Genomic DNA, 23,588 nt, shown 5'->3' on the forward strand with positions numbered 1-23,588 from the left:
CTCCGTGCTTTGTAGATGTAAACCAGCCTGGGGAGCTGAGAGGCAGGGCAGAGTGAACGGGTCTTGGATTCAGGTCTGCTGTGCTTATCTTCCAGCAGGTCAGTTGAAGTTCCCCTTGAGATGCTCCAAAACTTAATTAGCCTATCTTGATCTTTTTCTCCTTTCATATCCCTCAATCTCGTTAATCTTTACAGTCTCTTGAGGAAAGTTAGTACAAGGAACCTTTTTTACAGATGAAGTTTTCAAAGCCAAAACCCAGTATTGTGAGATTTTTGTCAAAACAATTAGAGGCACTTTCATCTCCTAGCTTGTGTCTTTAGTTCACAGTAAATCAGACAGTGCTGATGCACAATACTGGGCCTCCTTTGTGGTGGTGTCTTAAGGATTATTTGTTTAGCTGGGTAATTGTAACGTTCACTAAAGGGAAGATGATCTTGCAGTTAAAATGTTATATTGAGATGTTTCCATCTCTGCTATAGATTTCCTTTGAAGCCTCCTGGGGCCTGTGTATCAGTGTTTTCAGGATTCTAATACAGATATGTTTGACAGCACAGGACTTGCTTCCATTTTGGAGCATCTTTATTAAACTGATATTTTGGCCTGAATTTCAGAGGCATGGAGCGTGCATACTCCTCTTTGTGTACAGATGATGATTTCCATTCTTGAAAATTTGACCCAGTAAATCGACCTTAGGAATACAGTACCATATTATAAAAGAGGGAAAATTATACCTTCTCTTTTGCATGCTTTTTTTAATCTACTGGAAATACTTGCATTTAATCAAGGTGAATAATGTGAAAAGCCTGATTTCAGCTGCTTCACAAAGGTAAACCCTTTTTCAACTCTCCTGTGTTTATTACAATGCAGGCAAAGCTATTTGCTTGCCTGTCCTTTACATTAAGTCTTTTTTTATTGCATACCCTACACAATGGGAACAAGAGAATAGTTTAACACAGCTGCAGTGAAGTTAACCCCATAAGCCTTGAAATCCCTGTATCTGGAGAAAGCTCTGGGTGAGATTCCTTTTACAGATGTTGGCATCCTCATTTTCGGTGTTAGGGGCTGAAATCAATTGCTTGACCATCAGCCCTTTGAAATTCAGTGGAGAAAAACAGCCCCACAAAAGGAATGGGCCTTTTCCTCCCAAGAGAGGCATTTTAAACAGGGCACAGGCTTCAGAGGAGCCAATCCAGCTGCTCATTGCAGAGGGAGTTTCAGTGTGTAAATCAAATGTCGCATCCACAGTGTGGACACCCTGAGGCCCATGAGATGCCATAGGAGATCCACCAGGGAAAACTCAGCATCACAAGAGTGCTGTGGAAGTAGAGCTTGTTTCTACATCCATTCTCTGCTGTGGGTGACAAGGATAAAGACGCTGTATTTTCTTTATTTTTCCAGAAGTATTAGTATAGAGACATCTTTACTAATATAGTCCTATGTGCCAGAAAAGTCTTTTCGCAGGAGAGCTTCCAGTGGTTATAAAGTTCTTCTATGAAAGAGCAGGCAACTTATACTGCTGAATGCTTCCTTGGTGTAGTGCAGCCTGTGAAATTTTCATCATGAGCTTGAAATTAATATTAAAAGATTTTCTTTAGTTTGGCTGTCATGAGACCCACAAAGAAAATTTTGAAAAATTACACAACTTAGTCTTAAATCTGTCATATTTCATTTAAAAAAAAAAAGGCTTTTCAAGAAGACAGTGAAAAATGCTTTTCACTATGGACTTTTTCTGTACAACTTTCTTGACTCAGTTGTTCCACTTTCTTTTTTCATGTTGCATTGTGAAGGATTATTCTCACGAAAACTCGGAGAAGTTGGACTTTTTTCCTTCAGTTACCCAAAACAGCATGTTTCAAGGTGTATTTCAATTTCATATTTATTTCAACAAAATAAAATTTCATTATCCAAGTTTCAAATGCCCATATATTCTCATGTATTGAGGGGATTGCTTACTGTGAAAGAGAATATTGCTAGGTGTCCACAGGGACTTCACAAAAATATTTCAGTATTTCATCATTGGATATTTTATATTCAGCCATATACAAGTTTTAAAATAAGCACAGAAGTCTTCCCCTGCCCATCCCTAATGGGTATTAATGACCAAATTCTAATTATCCCTACAGCTCCTAAGTCAGTTTGATCTTTATGAAGATGTTAGCTTCTCAGGGCTCCACAGGCATGAATGATGTAAAGGAAAGGCTTCTTCTTTTCGTATACTAAAACTGGACAGACAGACACACACAGTCATGTCTTTGCACCATTGAGAACAAGAAGCAACCAGAACAGCTGTGCAGACTTTTCTCCCACTGGAGCTGCCATAAGAAGTATTTGCTAATGGTAGGTGATTAGGAACAAAGAAATAGTCCCTTGCACCACTGATGTAGTGTGAAGAACATTTAGCAGCCAAGGGCTTTAGATTTTTTTTCTGTTCTCCATCTCTGGGATTTCTCAGTTGTAATCAGCCAAGAGTGATCCTGGCCATCACAGCTTTTCCAGAATGGTCATGTCTCTTGTGAAATGACATTTCATTTCCACCCTGGTATTTTTCCTCTCAGTTTTCCCTACCCTTTGAATGATTGCCTTTTGCAATCAGTGATTGTTCATGAGATGACCATAGATGCCAAGGCATTAAATAGCCAAAGGCAACAGCTGTTCTACCCAGCCTTTGCTGACTAAGTCCTTCCCCTGCCCATGGTCACTTGGACGTGAGGTTCTTCACGCCCGTCTATTTTTATGATAGTGAATCCCCAGAGTTCCTTTCTTCCCTCTCCCTTTCATCAGCATGCCCCAGGCCTGACATGGGAATAAAGGAAGATGGTGAAGGGTGAGCTAGCTGGCCGTGACCTCCGCTTGCCACAGGAATGACAGTCTTTAAGTGATCATCTTGCCTAGAGTTGTTCATAGAAACACTGTCACAGCTGGGAGGAGGGCTGAACACAGGAATTGGAACTGTTATGTTAGAGAGATGAGGGATGGGGACTTCAGTAGTTAATGATGAAGTAAGGAAGCTGAGGAAGAGGGAACAATTGCTGTAACGGTTTCCCTTGTATATCGACACTGCTTTCTCTGTGTGTTTTCCTTGAGTGGTGTTTGTCGTTGTGCTAATGGGGAGTATGGATCCAAACACCAGTACAAGGAAAACCACAGCCAGCCTCAGGTGCAGTGGGGATTGTAGATGCTGTGCACCTGAATTCAGAAGGGAGAGGCTTTGGGAAGGTAATTTGTTTTTGGTTTTGTTCTGGATGCTCTGAGGTTCTCTGCTGCCGAGTTCGTGTCCCATAGAATGCAAGAAAAGTATGGTAGTAGCTCTAGTTCAGATGCCTCCTAACTATTCCTTATGCACACATGACAGGCCTACACTCCACCACCAAGACTGGTTTTGATCAGCTGTGGTATCCTGAGGGTCGACCTACTCTTTGGAGACCTTAGGAAAGCAAAGAGTGTACACTTCTCTGGGTAACAGTGGAAGTAGATGTGAATTGCTCATTCTTAAATCTGCAAAGAGGAATCTACTTCAAAAAGTGCTGAAAGGTCTAAGTATAAAATGGACATAAATATAAAAATTCTCCACTCAGAATGGTGTGAAGATAGATGATAACAGTAGTTTGCACGTTCCAAGCAGTGGAAATAAATCACAGCAAACAATGTGGCACATGTTGAACAAGAACAGAGAATTCCTGCTTGGAGGAATCTTATTGCTGCAAGTTAATCATCTTTTTATTAGCATGCCCTGAAGCTTTTTTGGATATAAATTTTGCAAAATAACATCTGGATTGTGGGAGCAGGCCATAAAATTAAGAAACAGACACAAAGAAAACACAGAGTTGTGCTTGAGCTGTGTGTAGTCAAGAAGGGGACACCTGTTCCTTTTATGAGGCACACCAGAACACCCACTGTGATTAACCAGTGGGATGCAGTGGAGGAAGACCATGGTGGTGGACTTTACACTGGGGGAGTAACTCCTGGGGATAATCTCAGCATTCTTGAGTTGTAATTGAGCAGCCTCTGCTGTTGATGTGTTATGAGAAATTCGTTGAACATCCTGGGGCAATATTATACTGAAAGGATCAAGGCTGGGTTTTCTTGAGAGGGGAGTCAAAAAAGATTGGAGATGGAAGTACTTCTGAGTCTGTCTACTTTTTCTCTTTCATTTTCTGGAGAAATACTATTGTTGAAAACTGTCTGTGATGTACCATTTTCTCCTTTCCAGAATGATCTGTAGCAGAGAGAAGGCAGTCAGAAGTAACATAATGAGGTTTATGTGCTTCATGGATGGGAGTGGCATGTCTTTTGCTTGTCTCCTCTTTTATCACCATTTTTCTGCTTCTGTATTTTAGTCTCCTGGTTTCCATTTGACAGACAATAAAAAAGAGTTCTCCACTGACTGTTAGCTTTGCCTCAACGTGCATCTTCTGTTCTTTCTCCTCTATTTCTTCTTTAATTTGAAGCCTGGTTGGCATTTTTTCCCCATCAGACATAATGTATGGCTGGGAGCTGTCTGCTCTTTTGGACTCTTTTGTCTTCAATCCATCATTATGTCTTCATTGTCCTCTTTAATTTAACTGAGATGTTGAGGGGATCACTTACTGTGAAAGACAATATTGCTAGCTGTCCACAGGGATTCCACACATCTATTCATCATTTTGGTAAGATAAACTGTATGTGAAATATTGCGTACTAAAAAATGCAAAATATGTAAGTCCATTTCAAACACCAAGTGCTTAACCAGTATTTTTAAACACAAATAGGTTAGGTGGTTAGGTATATGACACCTTTTCTGGATACAAATTTTGTCAAATTTAACTATGGAAGATGAATATTTCAAAGTTGACGTTGATTTGATTACAAACTTGCACTAACTTTATTGCTTTCTTTCAAAGTATGTCAGTAGGTACACCAATATGAATGCAATGAAGGTCATAATTAAACCTTTATTTCCTGGTTTTCAGAGGGGGTTCAGAGGATTTGGGAATATACCCTTTCACTTGGAGACCAAAATCTAGGAAATTAACTTTACAATCCTTAAAAAAAAATCTCAGGGATCAGGTATAGCTGTATCAGATAATTCCTCAAGTACTCACAATGGCTTCTCAAACATTAAAACTCAGTATGTTGGAGAAGTCAACTCCCAAAAAACCTCAGGGAGGTGTTGAAGAAATGAGTGAAGAGTATAAAATGGATACAAAACTCAGAGACTCACATTAGATTCTGGATTACTGAAGTTTAGCACACATTTTCCAGCTAAATTTTTTTCCAAGATCACTTCTATTTCTGCTCATTCTTCATAATTTTTTTCTATTAAGTGACAGTTTGTGTTTTTAAAACAGGTGGTGGTACTCTGGTTTTAAATTAAACTGTCCAAAGTCAGGAACTGGCTGTGTGTCTGCATTTTCCATCTGCAGTGCACAGCTTTGCTAATCTATTAGTGCCTAAAATTACATTCTCAAATACCTAAGAGAACATGGGTTGGTGAACTAGAGCACTCTCATCTACCAGCAAATCTGTAACCTTCCTTGATTGTGATAAATAAATGTACCTACAGGGCCCTGAGAAGGGTATCGTGATGGCTGGACATGGCTTAATACTCAGAAAGGAGATTTCCTCTGCAGCTATTGAAATGTCTGACCATGAGATTTTGCTTTGTATTCTTAGAGGTACAGAAGAATTTCCATGATTGGAAGGAATTATTGTAGAAACTGTGGTAGCTTCAAAAGTCCTTATATATGATAGGTACATATTTGCAGTATCATAATAATAGCAACAGTAATTCAGCCCTTCATTGCCCTCTCTCAGAAAAGTCAAGATAGTAAATGGTGCCATTTTGTGTGGCAAAAATGGCAGATGAAATTCCATGGTGATAATTGCAAATTCACATCCACAGGCAAAAATTAGTCCAAGCTCTAAATACCTGAGGAAAGGCTTCAGAGGAGTTGTTGTTACTTAGCAGGCAGATCTGTAAAACAGTGGAGTAGAGCTCAGGAGCTGTGATGAAGACAAAGAGAATCATAGGCACAAATGGGAAGAGACTAGAGAAGAAACAGGAGATATCACTGTGCAGTATGAAACTCCAGTACACACCCAAATTTTGGTGGCTGCATACAATTTTTTCCCTTCTCCGCAGATCTGAACTGGAATGGATAAGTATAGCTTAAGGCATGACAATTATCAGACATTAAGTATATCTTCTTTATGAAAAAAAAGCCCAAGAATTCCTCAGCTTGAAAAAGAGATTCTAAATGATCTAATGAAAGACTAAAATTGTATGATGTGGAGGAAATAAGTGAGGAATAATTATTCTCAAGTTAAAAAAATATGGCACCTCAGGTAATTTATTCCACTCAGCTTGCTTGCTGGAGATAGAGCAATCGATGCCAGGGTGTAAAGATTACCTTGCACTGAGGTTGTTTCGCAAATAATTTCCTGCTGTCCTGCTGGCAGCTCGTGTTTAAGTCAGGGTAATGGGCTTGCTGGAGCTTTCACCTGGGTGGGTGCAGCAGTGGTTCCTCTGTTCTCAAGTCAGGTCTTGATTCAGGGACTTGATGGGCTGGTTCATCCACCTCAACTTTGTGCAGCTTTGATGGTCATTGCAAGCAGTCTCTGCCTCTGGAAAACCATCACTGGTGTTCCTGGGATTCCAAAGCTATACAAATAAATCTTACTAGATGTCTCTTGCCTTGCAATAAAACAAATCCTTGTTTTGCACATATTTCCTGTACACAAGAAATAAGGTATTAAAAACTGTGGGGGAAAAAATGTTTAAAAAATGCTTTAAACATGTTTACATTAGTTGTACTAGATGATCATTGTGGGTCCTTTCCAACTGAAATGTTTTTTTCTTTTAAGCCCAAGTCAGGACTTTGAAGAAATTGAGACATTCATGGCAACATTTAGTTTATGTATCTTCACTGAGTTCTCCATGTATTATTTTATGGCCATGTATTATTTTATGTATTATTTTATGGCCATGTGGTCAAAAGGATAAATCTTCTAACTGAGACCAACAGAACAACATAATAAAGTTTTCTATTGATAACCTTTGTTTTTTGCCCATATGCACACTAGTTCGTATTTTTTAGCACAGGGTAAATTCCTGGTCTAAATAAATATATACACAAAAGCATGCCATTTATTTCAGCCACAATACCAGAATTTATGAGCAAATGTCTTTCTTTATTATTGATAGTATTAATACGGAGATGGGAGAGAAAGACAAAAATAAATATGGTTCACAGCCAAGAACTGCATCACATCAGTATTGCCAAGTGTAGTTAAAATTATACAAAGTTAATAATGGGGATTTAGAGCTGCAATTTCAGATTCTCCTTTTTTTCCATTGTTTTTTATGACTTCACATGGGTCAGTGCTTGTAAATCCTGTTTTGATACAAACTTAATTCATTTGTACTTTGTAGGAGTACTTGTGTGTATGGTTTCTACATTGTCAGTGGCTTATCTGGTTCTTGTCTTTTCCTGCATATATTTTTATTAATATCTTAGTGGCTGCTAAACACAGGCCTATTGTATATGCCTCTTGGAAGAGTGCTGTAACAGATTATATTATGTTTGTTTATACGTGAAGACAGAGGTTTTTTCCTACATCTGTTTCATCATTTGGTAAGCCATAGGGAAAAAGGGGTAAATAAGTCCCTCAGCAAGTTTCCATGATAAAACTATAGCATGAATCTGACACTAATTCTGATTAAAAATGATAGGCTAATTCACAGGTGATTGCTTCCATTTAAGAGAAAATGCCTTGCAGATACTGACATTTCTGCAAGTTACAGAGATGTTTTTAAGGTCCAGTGTTAAATGGAAAATGTGGAGGAATCCAAACACATGGCATTTGTCTTCATAAATTTCTGTGTGGAATAACTTAACAAAACTCAAGCATCTTTTGTTATGGGCAAGAAAAGTCATGATTCTTGTTCATTTTCCACATAAAAGTCAAATATAGCTCTGTTTTCACAAGCTCTGCAGCATTTATACAGTTCAAAGGTGTTATTCATTGGTTTGATTTGTTTATCTTATGTCTTCAAGACTGCATTTTAAATAAGCCCTGAAAGATTTATATGCATGTTAAAATGACTCAGAAATATCCCTAGGAGTTCAGAAGATGAAGATGTGTTGAACTGGAAGCTAGAGGATACTACATGCTTTTTAATATTGACCAGGGGGCTTTTAAGTAGGTGATCTCAGGGTCCTCCTTTTCACAGTTAGTTCTGAATGTTTAGCAAATTATTTTTTCTGGAAAAAAGAGCTTGAATATTGTGTTGTCTTTGGGTACTTGGTGAGACATTACTCACAGCAGTGCTTTGGGACCACATTTGCTTTTCACTTCTGATTTATGCATTTATTTTCCACACAATGTGAATAATTAATATCAGCATGATTGGGATTTATTTTTTCATAGTATCTTTTAAACCAAGGGTGGAAAAATATCCATGTCAAGTATTTGAAAATACCATCTGAGGACTCATAAAATATTATTAGATGCTCCCCAAGTGGGCAAAGGCAGGGAGGTAAGGTGGTCACATGTTTTTGCCACATCACATATTCAGACAGCAGGCACAAGAATTATGAGATCCCCTTCTGCACCAAGACAGTTCAATTTAGAATAAACAGAAAATGTCTAGAGACATAGAGAAGGTTCTCCAGCCCAGGTATATCAGGAAGGAATATGACCTACAACAGCTGACTAAAATAGAGCTAAAAATGCCAGGACAAAGCTGCCCTCTGTGCAGAGATTTCAGCAGAGTTTGGGGTCTCGTCTGCTTTGGCACCACTGAAATTTTCATTGGGAAAGGAGGGGGTGGGCTTTCCCTGTGTAGTACTTCTTGAGGGAAGTGAAAAGGGGAGGCTCAGGGAGAAAACTACAGCCCCATGTGCCCAGCACAGCTGCCTGGGGGTGTCTGCATCTTGTGTTTGCTTCTCCACCGAGGACCCTTCCTCCAGACTAAAAAGACTCTGATGAAATTAATTTTATCAAGACATAAGCATGACATGAAAGTAATTTTTAGTGTGTTCATTTCACATACTCTTGAGAAATTTTTCCCTGTTTGGCCATGACTCTATACTTCCCTGCCAAGCTGTTGGAGAGAGAGCATGGCCAAAGCAAACAAAGGGCAGTCAGACAATTTCCCAAAGCTTATCAATACAATTTTCCTATGAAGCTTCATCTGACTTTGAAATGAACAGGTATAACAAGGCAGTCTATATTTTTCAAACATAATTTTCTCCTTCTCTTGACTTTTTTTGGCAGAATCATGAATAAACTGGCAGACCAGCAGGACCACATGATACCATGAAGAGAAGCTTACAGGTCCTCTATTGCCAACTGTTTAGTAAGTAAATATGAATTTTTATTCTGTAAGAAAGAAACTATTCAAATCCTTATGTAAGACAGTAATATTTATGCAGGGCACAATTCAGGGAAGTATTTAACCATGTGTCTTGCTTCAGGTACCTGGAGGAACCATATGAAAGTAAAATTATCCTGTTGTATGAGATATTTAGAGATTTATTAAAAAATGAGTTGAAGGATCAGCTGATTCTGCAGAGTTTTGTACAAGAATAGAATTGATTTGCTGTGTCTTGCAAGTGAGGCAACTATCACCCTCAGAAAAATGAAATGAAGATACAGAGGATTGTGGCTGGAAGAAATAACGCAACATTTTTTGGAAGAGGGATCCATCCCACTTGGCATTTCTGGTGGTTGCCACTCAATGAAAGATCTGTGAGTGAGGAAAAGTCTAGGCTTACACAGACCTAAATTCTGTGTCACTTCCTGAGATGACAAGTTTCTTTCTTTTTCTAAGTTATGGCTTTCAAAAGAGTCCATCCAATGTGAAAGTCCAGCAAAAGCATCAGGTGGAATTTAGACTGTGGACAGGGGTGGACCCCCATTCATGGAAGTAAGGGGAGGTTTTATTTGTAAAACAGCACTGACATTGTTGGGGCAATTTTATAAACTGACAATTTTCAGTGCAAGCATCAAGCAACAATTTTTCTTCAAAATTGTAGAGATTAAATCAAGTAGGACTAGACAAAATGTAAATATAACCACTTGCTCTCATGTTTTACAAGGGAAATTGCTAATTTCCAGTAAAAATGAAAAAAAAACAAACAGGTTTTTTAATGTTGTCACTTCAATTTGGCAGAATGTTTCACTTCAATGTACATATTTTCATAGACAATTTTGTATGAATTTCCCTTATTCTGGCAAAAGCAAGAGAAAAACCAGAAAATCATACTTAGTGTGCTTGGAATGAGCAATGGAAGGGCTGTCATTTTATTGGATGTGTGAAAATTAAATCTAGGAAATATTTTGTGGGCTGTTACAGAAATCTGCTTGCTATTGTATCTTTGCTTTACTCATGATCATCAGTGTATAGAGTGAGAGATTTCGTTTTGCTTTGTTGTATTGGTTGATGCTCTTACTCCTATGCACAGCTTCTCCTGTGGCACAGGGGAAACAGAGTTGTGTCCTCATGACATTAGAGGGGAGGCTCCAGAGGTGCACCCAAGGTTATTTTACTTGAGAATAAATCTGGGCCAGATGTGCCTACATGACCTGCCCAGCAGCATGATTTTGGCCCCCTCAGATTTGCTGCCTGGCTGGAGTGCAATGTAGGAAGAGCTCCTCAAGGAGAATTTTAACCAGGAACCTACTGAGAGTAGTGGGGGCTCTGGTATTTTTACCACAGCTAAGGACCCAGAATACATCACTGCATTTTGCCATGTTGAAATGTGATTTAACTCTAAAACTAACTTGGTTTCTGGACCAACATTAGGTTCATTGGAAAGAAAATATGAAGCAGAACTGTATAAATACATTTCTGTCAACATGTAGGGAAAAGAAGGAAGGTATACTGTTAATCCAAGCTATCACAGTATTGAGTCTTTCTGTAACTATTTTTATTTTTTTTAATACCATACTTCCCTGCTTGGCAACACTCCCCTTTGTTATCCCTGCTGCTTTAAACTGTATTTTTCAGGGTCATATGTTGACAAGATATGTGGGAAGTAGAGGAACACTGAATATAAAAAGGGAAAACTGAGAAAACTGTATATATGTATATGCACACACATACATATGTAGTATGACTATGCAGCAATATTGTCAACTCTCTGATGTAATTTGAAAATACAGATTCTGATCTTACTACTTCTGATGACAGGAGAAAAAACTGCTTTATTTCTCTGAGTTCAGCAAAAACTTGTAATAAATGTAGTTTCCATTAACAAATGCAGCAGCAGCTATAGCTATATCAGAAGTATTTTGGGCATCTGGAATGAATGTTTTCACTGGTTGGTTTATAAAAAGCCAATAGAAAGTTACTTAATTTCTATTATCTCAGCTTGCTTTTAGATGCACTGAGGTGTGTTACCTAAGCTCACTTTTTCCCCAGTTACATCACAGTGCTATAAACAACCTCCAAGAGAGTGCATTCTGTCCAAGGAAGAGGAAATTAATGTGTTTCCTGTGACTGTTCTTTATGGTATAAGAAGGGCCTGCAGCATGGTCTTATTTGTTTCATTTGGACAAAGGAGGAAAATTAGTGCTACTGTACAGCTGAAGAAAAAGCAAACTTTCAGAGAAATTATCCAAAGAGGATATTCTGTTTTGGGCTGATTCACCAATGTCTTCCACCTGCCTGCCTTCCTCTTCTACAGCTGCAACAAGTGGGTCTGTGGTGCTGCCTCGATAACGTGGCAATGTTTTCATTGTCTGCTGTGGCATGAGTGAGTGATTGAGGTTCAGGTTATAGACAGAGGGGATCTATGTATGCATTTTTGCAAATAGGAGCATAGGGCATGCATAAACACAGAAAACCTAGGATAGCTGGAACAAAGTGTTGGTGGGTTTTGTAGAAACAGTGATCAGCTGGAGAGATGAGACTCTGTGTGTGCTTGTGGATGAGCCTGTGGCAAAGAAATGTTGGAAGAAGCAGTTTCACCTCCAAACTGGTGTGTTGTTATGAATCTTGCCACATTTTGCTTGAGTCTCAGCTGTGCTACTGGGCCAGTAGTGGCTACACTCATGTGTGAATTCTTTTCCACCTCTGTTCATTTGTGCTGTGTTCAGCTGTGTTTGTGCAGTGTCTGAGACAGTAGGACTCTGTACTCTAGAGGGCTTCTTGGCTTTGGGGCTGGAAGAAAAGGGTTTTGTAGATATTGGTTTGATTTTCAAACAGTGGAATTTGTTAGCTGCATTTTTAAAATCAGACCCATATAAAAATAAGATTTTGATTGTAACATGTCTGGGCTTTTTGGTGAATTTCACATGAGTTATGTAAGCATTCTATTGCCATCCATACTCTTTTGCTTTCCAAAAAGAGCACATTCCATCCATTCATGCTGATCAAGAATAGCATGTGAAAATGGCACTAGCAACAGCTGCTCTTTTGAATAGAGTTGTAGCTGGCTTGAATCTGATCCCAGCTGTCAAGGGGTAGAGTCTGTGAAAATTGTAGCACTGCACTTGGCCCAGGACAGGGGCTCCGGGCGATGCTACTTTACCTCTAGTCATTCATAATTTATGAATAAGTAATTAAACATGTGATGTAAGGCTATGAAGAAGTAGTGCTTTCATGCTGTATCTTCAAAGATTCTATTTAATCTGAAATTTCTTAAGACATTAAAAAAAAAAACCTCCGAAAAAGATTGAAACAAAAAATTTGGAAGTGGTTTCTTAGTAAGAGCTCTTTGAAGTCACTAGCTAGATTGAGTTGATGAGGACCAATTAAAGCAAAACATGTGTCCACAATTTGCTGCCATTTGTTCTAGGCACATCTTTATGGATGAAGTTTGTTGCCTCTGTAATGATGAAGATGCAAATGTCTTTCCCATGAGGCTGAGCAATCTCTATTTTTTAAAAAGACCTAATGTGATGATTTAAGCCCTACAGCATGAGCCACAATATGTCTGCATTTTTAGTAGTAAAACATGCACATCATAATTTGCCGTTCATGCACTGTTTACTCAGGGCTTCTAAGTTGCATATAAGCTAGAGAAAAATGTGGAGACAGGTAACTGGTGGAGCTTTTGGTGCACAACCTCTATATGCGACTTGCTTCCTCAGGCATTTATTTTCCTGAAAAAATGCAAGGACTTTTATTTCTTGTTTACTTACAGCACTAGGGTCTGTGTGAGGACCTGTCACACCACAGCATCTGAAATAAACGGCCATCTGAGTGCTTCTTCATGTCATTATCACTTAGTGTGTTCCCAAGTATCGCTCTTTCATCTCAGAAGCCTGGCACGATGCCCAGTAATATCAATAGAAAGAGTTTCCTATTTGCAAGTACCACTCTCCGTAGTAAAATGAGCAAAAATGGCTGTGGGTGGCTGTGCCTTGCACACAGGCTGTCACAAGTCTTGTATCCCCTTGCTGTGGATGCAGCTTGCCTTCCCCAGTGTTAACTGGCAGCCTGGCTGCCTCTCATCAAGTCTTTGCAGTGAAGTTCACCCTGTGGAAAGGGTTAGCACAGGCCTGCACTCCATTCCAGTCTGAAGCAAATCCATCTTGCTTATCCCTCTTCTCATAAATATTTGATAAGCAATGTGAGTTTGTAAAATTCCTGTATTAGAGAAGATCCAGTCCTAAGTGCCTTCTGAAAGGTGTTGAGCAGCCTCCTAATGCCTCTTGCCTCTGGTAGGAACCCACACCCACCAGCTTTTCTTTCTATTGCCGAGTGCTGTCTGTGAATAATTACGTGTTATTAATAAGATGGTATGCACTGATGGCTCATTTATACAATTACACATGGCTCATTTAGTGCAAGTGAAGAGGCATGGTAACAGTACAGGAAAGACTGCTGCCAGATGCAGGGGAATAACTGTTCTCTGCCCAGAGCAGTAGATGAGATGTGAAGAAATAGATTTATGGAGCAGGTAGCTTGACATTAGGCATCAGGCAAAAATGCTTTATCAGGTTAAGGTACTGAAACTCTAGAACAGGCAGTCAGGAGGATTTAAGTCTGCCACTGAAACACCAAATGGAAAAAAACCCCATCTCTCAGGGGAGACAAAGGTCATCTAGATGATTTCTAAAGCTCCCATCAGACCCTCTGTTGCTGTGACCAGTAGGTACTGTATCCTTAGTGCAAATGAGCCTGCTCGCTTCCACCGAGAGCTCTCAGCTTGCACTAGCCATGTATAATTAATCCATTCGCTAGAGATGCACAGCTGACAAGGGCTTAAAAGTACTGGGGATCACTCGATACACATCAGCAGAGAGTGTCTTCCTGTCATTCACAAGGACCCACAGAGAGGAAAGAAAACAGCATTTTTGTTGTGCTCTGTTAGATTGGCAGGTATTAGCTTGAGCAGAGACAGCAGCGGGGAGTGGTTATCCAGCAAAACAGATTCCATCTGGTTTGCTTAAAAATTAGAAAGGTAAACAGCCTCTGGCTATGCAGTGTATGATGTACAAAGCTTTTTGGGATACTCACTGGGCTGAGGCATTTGTGTTTGAGAGTCACGTGGCTTGGTAACAGCCTGCCCATCGGGCAGCTCACAGCAAGCAGTCCCTCAACACTTTCTTTTCCCAGAATTCAATTAAAGGTTGTTGCTTCAGCTTCTCAGCAAAAACTGCCTTCTTGAAAAAAGCTGCAACCTTCCATTTTGTGATCCTGTCCTGAAAAACAGACCTTATAAAAGGGGACTTTAAAAGCAAACCAATGCACCTTATAAAGAAACTAAATAGAATTTACATTTTCTTATCAGATGTAGGCTCCAGTGTCCTTGATGTGCCCTTTAGTGAGATTTCAGCTTAAACACACACACACAAGAGGGAGGGTTCCTGCTTGTTGCCTGAATAAGCAAAACTGTGAATCAGGTGGCTCTCGCCATCCCAAAACTGAGATTGTTCCCATGAATAGCTTGCAGTATTTATTTTAAATTTACTGGTTCCATGAGCTGTACCCTTAAAGGCATTACTGTTTCGTAGGATTTCACAGATATTGTGAACTCTTTAACAAGTTTGAGGTACATCTGTGGGGTGGGGATCTTCTGCCTTGTTTTGCCAAGAGCAGATAAAAATTCAGGACATAGCAACACAAACAACTAACATACTGTGTAAAGTTCTCCACTTTTCTTGAAGATTTGCTCAAAGACACAGAAAAATGTGGAAGAGGCCTGGGGCTGTAGAATATCAAGTCATGGTTTAGGTTCTTGACACTGAATTTGGGATAAAAAGCCAACAGGCAGTTGCATTATTATATTTGCTCTTTTTATTTGCAAACAAGCTATTCATGCCTTTGCATATATCATTTGATAGTCTGAGTATGTTCTTGTTATTAGACACCTTCAATTTTATGTCTCTACTAGTGCTATTTGCACTAGAGCCCTGTAGATGTTTCAAACTTAATGAGCATGGATTCTTCACAGTGTTTATATTCATCAAGCATTCACACACCAGTTGTGTGACATTCTGGTAACAATGTCCATGATTAGCATGCCAGAAAACCAAGAGATATTAAGTAAATACATATAAATATGTATGCTTAGCCAAATTTGAAAATGCTGCAAAGATTTGGTTTTGAAATTCCTTACCACCTTGTTAAAACAATAATCTGATCTAAACCCACAGTATTACTTCCATCTTATGTTTTGAATTATTTGTGTTTTAGACCTGAAGTGATCCCCATTGTATGACACCATGTCTGTCTAATCTGTTTTAGATTCAGTGCTGTTTGCCTAAAGCCCTGAGAGAGATGTTTTAGAGCGAGAGTGAATAGGCAGGAGTACAAATGTGACTTTCCTCTATTTTCCCTTTCAAAAGTCTATTCATCCATCTCTAACAGAAATGAAACTTCAGGAACAAAGACTTAACAGCCTGTGCAAATTCATGTGTGTGTTTTGAGACCCAGTGTCAAGTGGAGAAAGAAATGTTGCTGTTGTGCAGGCCTAGCAACCATGAAATATCAGTCCTATTGAGTTCAATGGCAAAACTCCCATTGACATTAGTAGGATTGGGATTTTATTCCCAGCCTTCATGTTCCCAGCTTCATTGCTTCAACATGTTGCAATATAAAACAAAGATATCCTGTCAGACATTTATTTCTTTCCCCGAAGCCTTCTTTTCTTCCTGGCTGTGCCTAAGAAACATTGTTATGGTTTTTGACAATATTGCAATCAAGGCTTAATTCAGCAGAGATGGTTAAATATGTAAATTTAGTTGTTACCCCAGCCAGACTGCTCCTACAGCAGCAACTAGCCTTGGGCTTGAATTGCCATTGAACTATGTTCCAATAATTTGAAATAAGAAAATTTATATGTCAACATGCACACTGGTGTCTCCTGGCCGTGAATTATCCAATGCCTGTGACACTGTTCCTGTGGGAAAGACAGAAAAATTGCTGTTAGGTACTCTGTTACACTGCTATGTGATATTCCCCATGTGAAAGCTGCCCTGCATAAGGATTTGTACCACTGGTATCAGTACCAAAGCAATATTTAGACCCCTGTGTTTAGGTGCTGAAACTTTTATATGTTAAAAGTGTGTTGCAACTCCTTTGAACTTTTCTCCCTCCAGCCACCCAGTGGCATGCTATGTTCCGCTATTTTTGAGCAGGAAAGACCTAACTGTGGATGTTATGGCAGCTTTCATTGCTCAGTTGTGTGTCCATTGTAGCTCATAGCAGGCTGTGTAAATAATTTACCTGTAAAACCAGGCTTGTTGCAGGCAGTAGAAACAGTTTAGAAGAAATACACATACACTAAAGTGTAATCTAATTCAGCAGCATGTGATGGGTATTATCCCTGTCCCTTGTCTAAATAGAAAATATATGGATGTCCTCTGTGGATCTACAAAAATTCTCCGAAGAACTTGACCATGTACCAAAACTTAAGCACATTCGACTCAATGGAAGACTTCAAAACTCTGCCTGTGAAAAAACTTGTTGTGAATAATTATCCAGGTTAGCTTTTGGAACAAAGCCTTTGCTTCTAGATGCAGTGCATCCATCTGGTCTTTATTTGAAGACAGGCATCTACAAAACTTCCTTGACAAATCAAGGCCCTGTACATAATTGGTATGAATGTATTGTTTTGTAGTACATTATTGGTTTAAACTGTGCCTATCCTCTAATGTCTGAAACCTCAAGGGCAGGATGTACTCCCAAGGCCTGGGAAAAGCCACAGTCTTCTTTCACATGTTGTTATTCCCCATATTATTTTTGGATGAGAGGAAGATGTTTGTTATATGTCCTACACAAGATGTTTGAAAAGTGATCTTAGCAGGAAAAATACCCCACCCCTGCTGGGTTCACAAAAGGTTCTGGAAATGAGAAGAAAAATTTTATAACAGGTCACAGCCTTTCAGCTGGAGAAGGCAAGGGAACCACAACAGTGAGGCCATATTTCCTTGGGGTTGAGGTGCTGGGCCTCCACTGTGGCTGGTGTGTATCTCATAATGTGCATCGCGAGTGCCCAGGAGGAGCCACCACTTCAGGTTTTGGAGGAATAGTGCAGTGTAGCCTGGCCAGCTTTCCCATTTCTGAGCTATTCCTATTTCTCAAGACCAGGCTTCTAGTAACATGCAGGGCCAAGGACAGGATTTCTGGGGCCAGGTTTTCCATATCAGCACATGCATAATAACTGATTTTGGCACTCAGTGAGTTTTCCTAAGTACCTAAGCAGATTAACCTGCTTTCTTCCTAGTGTCTGGAGCAGGAAACTTCTGCAGGTGGCTTGAAGAAGTGCGTGAGGCACATCTCTCTAATACAGAGTGCCAAGATATTTTGGAAAATCTGATCCCTTTCTCTCGAATTTAAGGGAGTAGACCTTGTTTCAAAACTGTGTAATACTATGCAGAACATAAATATTTTGCCTCAATATTATATGAGTAATATTCAGTGCTTGCTAAGACCCAGTTATAAGGAAGGGGGAAAAACAAAAAAAAGGGCATGTTGAAGAAAGTAAAACAATGTGGATGGGTAGAGAGATGGCTGCATATTCCTCATAATAAAGTCAATATATTCATAATAAAGTAAATATACCCATTTCTTATTGCAGGTTTAATTGCAGTCTTTAGGTGTATTCCACATACCTATTTGAAGCACTTGTGCGGATTGGATTTATTGTGTGCCTATTCTGTATTCATTGGACTGTTTTCACTAACTCTCTACTGCAGCAACATGTAAATATCCTTCTAGCCACTGCCATCGTCAGTAGAAGTGTGTGTGCTGTGGCAGAGTAAAACTTGCTCTGCATGGAAACCTAAAATATTGCCTAGAGCAGAATGTTCAGACTACACAACAAACTCGGTCTCATGAAGTTAACCCACAGACCTTCCTTATTGCTAGAAAAGGAACCAGCAATTCTCTCTCATCCCCGAAGAATATTGGTCTTAAATAAGTTGATGACCAATGCCATCAGTTCTTACGAGTCATTGCAGGAGACCCTGAAAGAGTTGGAAATTTTTGTGCACTCTTAGGTGACTTCACATCACATTTTATTGTGACTTTCAGAGTGAACCAGTGAGCGTTAAGGACAGTACTTTGATGTAAAACTGTGAAAAGCAGCATGATTTCTGGCCACAGTATAAATCCATTTTTTAAAACCCATAGCTTTGTTGCTGCTGGAATTCCCATGCAGACAGCTTGTGAGGGAAGCTCAGCTTTCTAATCTGAAGTTTCTCATTCTTTATGCATTTGGAAAAGGCACTGCTTCCTTAAGTTAGTGTTGCATGGGAAGGATGATGATTTTGCACTATCTTCTAAAGCACTGGATTTCACTGGCTCATATAGAGGCTACAAATTCATTAGGCTATTGCAGCTTTTCATTGCTGGGGGCATTAACAATTAACATACAAACACCACAGTGAAGATGTCAAAGAGAGGAAAGTAAAGATAACAAACAAGGAGAGAACCTGATAAATTAATAACAGCATGCTTGCAGGGCAAAACACTTGTATTTGTATAGACAGATTAAGTTTTGCCTTACAGCACAGGGAGAGAAAAAAAGTGGCTTAAAATCCTGTGAGCTTTCAGCCTTGTCTTGGAGGTAAAATGGATCAATTATCTCTCATTTTTTGTTGTTCACCTCAACAGTGCTGGGGTTTGACGCTATTTTTTCCTTAGAGAACCTGGCCATTTCACCTAGTTCAAAGCTGTTTTGTTGTGCCATTTCAGGAAGGAAGAGCTGTTTTTCTGATCAAGGTTCTGTACATGCCTGAAAGCCTCACGTTAAATCCCTGCCCCGGGACCTACTTCTTAATGCTGAGGTTGTGAAGCATAAAGTTAATCACATTACAGTCTGTACTGCACAGAGGTGCCCTGAAAGTTATTAAGGATGAAGCTTGTGCTGGAGAAAGGGCAATAGGTGCTTAGGGAAAGAGGATCCTCCAAGGCTGATTCCCAGGAGCAGACAAGGAGGATGTGCAGGAATGGAGTAGTGTTTATAGCTTATTAGGAATGGACAGTAGCAGCTCTTTTTTTTTTTTTTTTTTTTTTTTTTTCCATGCAGGGCAATCCCTTATGGGAGTGATCATCTACAAGATAGGAGTTATAGAACCCTGGGCCTCAGCAATGCTCACTGCAGTGCATCTGTTCTTGCCCTTGGGACATTCATGACTGGGGCCATTTGTTTCAAAGTCACCACTGAGCATGTATGTGACTGACAGGGAATCAGATATAAATCCTCTAGCCTCTGAGGTGGAAGGGAATGAACTGGGGACAGGATAAGGCAGAGAATGCTTAGTGTGCATTGTCAAAGAAGGGCTCCTAAAGGAAAAAGGAAGGTCTTCTTTCCTTGTAGTTTACAGAGCTGCAGAAAACCTGGGGTGAGTGGGGTGCAGTGTACATAGGCTTGACTAGTGCTTCTTCCAAGGAAAATTTGTTTCAGAAAGGAAAAGCTGTTGTAAAGAAAACTCTTGGTCTGAATTGTTGTAATGCTCCTAGCTATAAGCTTCTCTCAGTTCCAGGGCACCTGTCTTCACCAGTATTTTCCAACATGAAAACAATCCCTCTTTCTTGCAGAAGGTGGTGACACCATTTAATGACTTCTGCTGTTCCCTGCTTCTAGCACTTCAGTTCTGTCAGAGCAACATGCCTTTTCCACAGTGGTTTTTACTGCTGCATCAAAATTTTCAGTTTCATTCCCCTGGTTCAGAGCCTCTGTGGCAAACTAGAGCTGCACAGCACAGCTCAGCACAGCAGCCCGTGCTTCTGTGGACCATGGGCTGGCTGTGCTCCAGAGCAGCCCCATCACAGAAAGAACAGCTTGAGGGTTACAGGCAATTAGCATAAATTGCTAAGGGCCCAAAATATGTTGCAGAGCCAGTGTGAATTGTTAAGCTTCAAAATATGTTCCCTTTTTCTTGCGTCTTTTCTCTCGCTTCTTTTTTCTCTGCTGACTCTGTGGAGGAGAAAAAGCTTAGAGCCCATTTTTGTCGTTCTCAGAGGAGGGATGTAGCTGATATAGCTGGAAGACTAGGGCCAAAAGCACCTCCTAATATCCAGGAGACCTTGGGCTGTTGTTTTTGTCACTGAATTTCTCAGTATCTCCTGTTCCTGCATGTCTTATCTATTGAACTGTAAGCATTTGAGCCTAGGGGTTGACAGTATTTGGATGTGTTATACACTGCTGAGCATACTTTTGGCTCTTATTTAGTAATTATAACAATTAATAAGAAATACCATATGGCTAAAAATATTGTAACTCTCAAAAGAATTCTTGGGCCATTTACTTTTTGTGCATATGAGTGTGTGCCTCATTTAAGCCAATTATTTTTGTATTAACAGGCATTGGTTATGCCATCCTTCTGCTTTTATTTTTAGTAATATTCAGATTATTACAAGAAGTGTGAAGAGCAAATGAAAAAAAGAAATCAGTTTCCTAGTACTTGTCTTCTAAAATTAAATTTTCTGGTTGAATAATCCTACATTTAATCCTCAAAGGGATGTATCCCTCAAGGGGAACATTCTCTGCACCCTCAGGTGTCTGCTGTCAGAATGTCAGAGGATGGGAGATGAATCCAAATTAATTAATGAATCCAAATCCTTGTTTGGAAATCAGATGGTGTTTGATTATGGCTTTACCATCTTTAACTACAAATGTGAAATTTATGGGCTAGAGACGTGTTACTCTCAAAATTCTATTCCCAGGTTGTGTTCTGCATTTCATAAAATGCAACAAAATGTGATAGAGTCCCTCTTACTCCCCATCTTGTCAGTTATGGGAGACTGGAAAATCTCAGTCTTCAGTGTTTCAAGATGAAATTTTTAGGTCTAGCAGAGATGATCCTTTTTAGCATGGCATAGACAAGTGTAAAGCATCTTTTATCCTATGGATTGAAGGGATTCAAGCTTTATATCCATGGAGGAACGGAGATTGCATATGGTCCTGGAGTATCTCCAGATTGCTTCTGTGTGTCCCACTTTTTGGATTGGAGGCCTGTTGTCACAGGCTGTGTCAAAAGCTTCTGTTCCTGTTGAGTGATATTTTGACAGCAGGGTGTTGTTACTGAGCCCATGATCTGGTGCAAAGGATGCATCCATGTGTGTTTGCACTGGGCAGCAGCATCCACAAGGGAACAGGAAACACAGACCAAGGACTTGGGGCACCATGGTACTTAGATCATCATAGTAGAAGATTTTTAAAGTAATGAATGAGCTTATAAAAGTGTATTTCTTTAAAATTCAGCTGTGAGTAGAATGTGATGTTTATTGCTGTTTAGAATAAGGGCTAATGTAATGTGCCCATTTCACTGATAATTTCAGAACTATTTCTTATGTTTAACTATTAAGTAGAAATTATTGAAAAGCTTTGACTACTGTTTTTTTGAGAACAAAAGCACTGGTAAGTATATTTTTAAAGTGTGATCTGATATGCTGAGGGAGAACTCAGGGGAGAGATGTGCAGAAGAATGCAGGTTTTCTTAGTGTTTTTTTTTTTAAACAGCTAGGATGTTATTTTGTGAAGTAAAGTTGTTTTGTGGTGGCAGATGTATAAAGACATTGGTTGTTTCAATGTTAGGTGTCACTGGCAGATGAATAACAAGATTGTGTGAAGAACTGCAGTTGGATCAGCAAGGCTGATTCCTACCAGTCAGAGAGCTTCTGGAGATTACAGTATAGCGTGGAGAATTTATTGAGGTGATTTATCCACAGTGCTTGTGAGCACATTGCATCCATACTGTGTCTCAACTAGTGTAGAGTGGTTCTCAATACCTACAAATGTATTATTAATGTTACTTTAGAAAGCAATATGCTTTTGAGTAGTTTCAATGTCCTTCATATTCATGGATTTTGAACATAACTGTAAAATTCACAGTAAATCTTCTGCTGTTGAAACAAATAAATTTTGGGAAAACATAAAAAATACTTTAAAAAATTGTGTTTGATAAAAAATACTCAGTCAGCCTTTCTGCTGCCAAGAGTGCCTAACAACCAGAAATGGAAATTTCCATAAAAGAGACTTCTGAAAGGAACAAAGGGGCAAAACTGAATATTCTGGTTTTGCCTGTAGGGCTGTTTTCTTGTGTTGGAAGCCTCCGTCAGTAGGTGTGCTTGGTAGCGAAGACAGGTGGAGAAAAGCTAAAAAAAGGAAACAGATGAAGCACTGTTTTATGTTAAGTACTCTGTTTTCCTCTTCATCCATAAGTTCTTGTGCTATGAGGGAAACAAAACCAAAAAGACTTGTTAGAGGCGGAGACCAAGAACTTTTTTTTCTTTTTTTTTACAATCACCAATAAGAAAATCATGTGAGAAAAGGCTCTTTGGTCCATGTTTCCTCTGTCATGGTGTCAGAGAGGGCGAGTTCTTCTCTCTGCTTTACAGTGTCGAGCAGTTCCTCAGCAGTTCCCTTACACTCACAAGATCTACTAGCTGATATTACTGGCATTGCCTCCTGCCCAGGCTTGCAGTTCCATGTTTTTTTGTTGCTCAGCATCTACAGCCAGGGATGAGTTGCCAAAGAAGTAACTCCTTTACAGCCACCAAAGAACAACCCCTACCTAGATTTTTTACTGCATCATTTCTGAATGGACCTTGTGAAGTGCAGAGAAGGGAGTCTGGCAGAGCTGTCCCGTTTGGAAACTACCCTGGAGAAGAGTGGTGTGGGCAAGGGTAGCTCCCCCAGCAAGAGTTTTGGGAAGGAGAAGATTGCTCTCAGATCAGCGTGGCTCTGCACCTCAAAGCGGTAGTGAGAGAGAAGATGAAGCTGTTCCAGGAGGCCAGTCATCTGTGGCTGATCTTCCACAGCAAAACCTCTTTTGTACAGTGCATCTGTGCAAGAGTAGGAAACAGTCATGAATTTGGCAGTGAGAAAATTTTGCCTTTATAAAGTTATTAGCTGAAATGGTTTCATTTGACAGCCCTGAAATACACAAGACACTGAACTGAGAGCATCTCAGTTTTGCAGAATTCAAAACTGCTGGCTTTGCACTGAGTTATGGCAGGACACTCTGGTAGCCTCTGGTAAATGAGCTTCAGAAATGTACATCTTTATGCCTGCTTTTCTAAGCCAATATATATTTGTGCAGAGGCAGTATTTTTTTGGTGCAGATCAGATAGGATGCCAATAGTGTAATGTTTATCATTATGTAAGATCAAAAATGCATTCATTTATAATACGCATTCCAAT

The 23,588-nt window shown here is 39.6% G+C and overlaps 1 protein-coding gene across 5 annotated transcripts in view; it reads left to right on the top strand.

The window, feature by feature from the left end:
* TMEM108 (transmembrane protein 108) overlaps positions 1-23,588 on the top strand; it is a 161,384-nt gene that overhangs the window by 67,689 nt on the left and 70,107 nt on the right. For 4 of the 5 annotated variants that reach the window (XM_064703346.1, XM_064703344.1, XM_064703343.1 and 1 more), the window contains exon 3: positions 9,259-9,340. In XM_064703346.1, the coding sequence (XP_064559416.1) occupies positions 9,301-9,340 (40 nt within the window). In that variant the 5' untranslated portion in view covers positions 9,259-9,300. Of the gene's footprint in view, positions 1-9,258; positions 9,341-11,556; positions 11,682-23,588 lie in introns of those variants that run through there. The other variant, XM_064703342.1, reaches the window with a different exon arrangement.

This window comes from Zonotrichia leucophrys, chromosome 2 (genome assembly GCF_028769735.1).
Source record: "Zonotrichia leucophrys gambelii isolate GWCS_2022_RI chromosome 2, RI_Zleu_2.0, whole genome shotgun sequence".
Lineage (NCBI taxonomy): Eukaryota > Metazoa > Chordata > Aves > Passeriformes > Passerellidae > Zonotrichia > Zonotrichia leucophrys.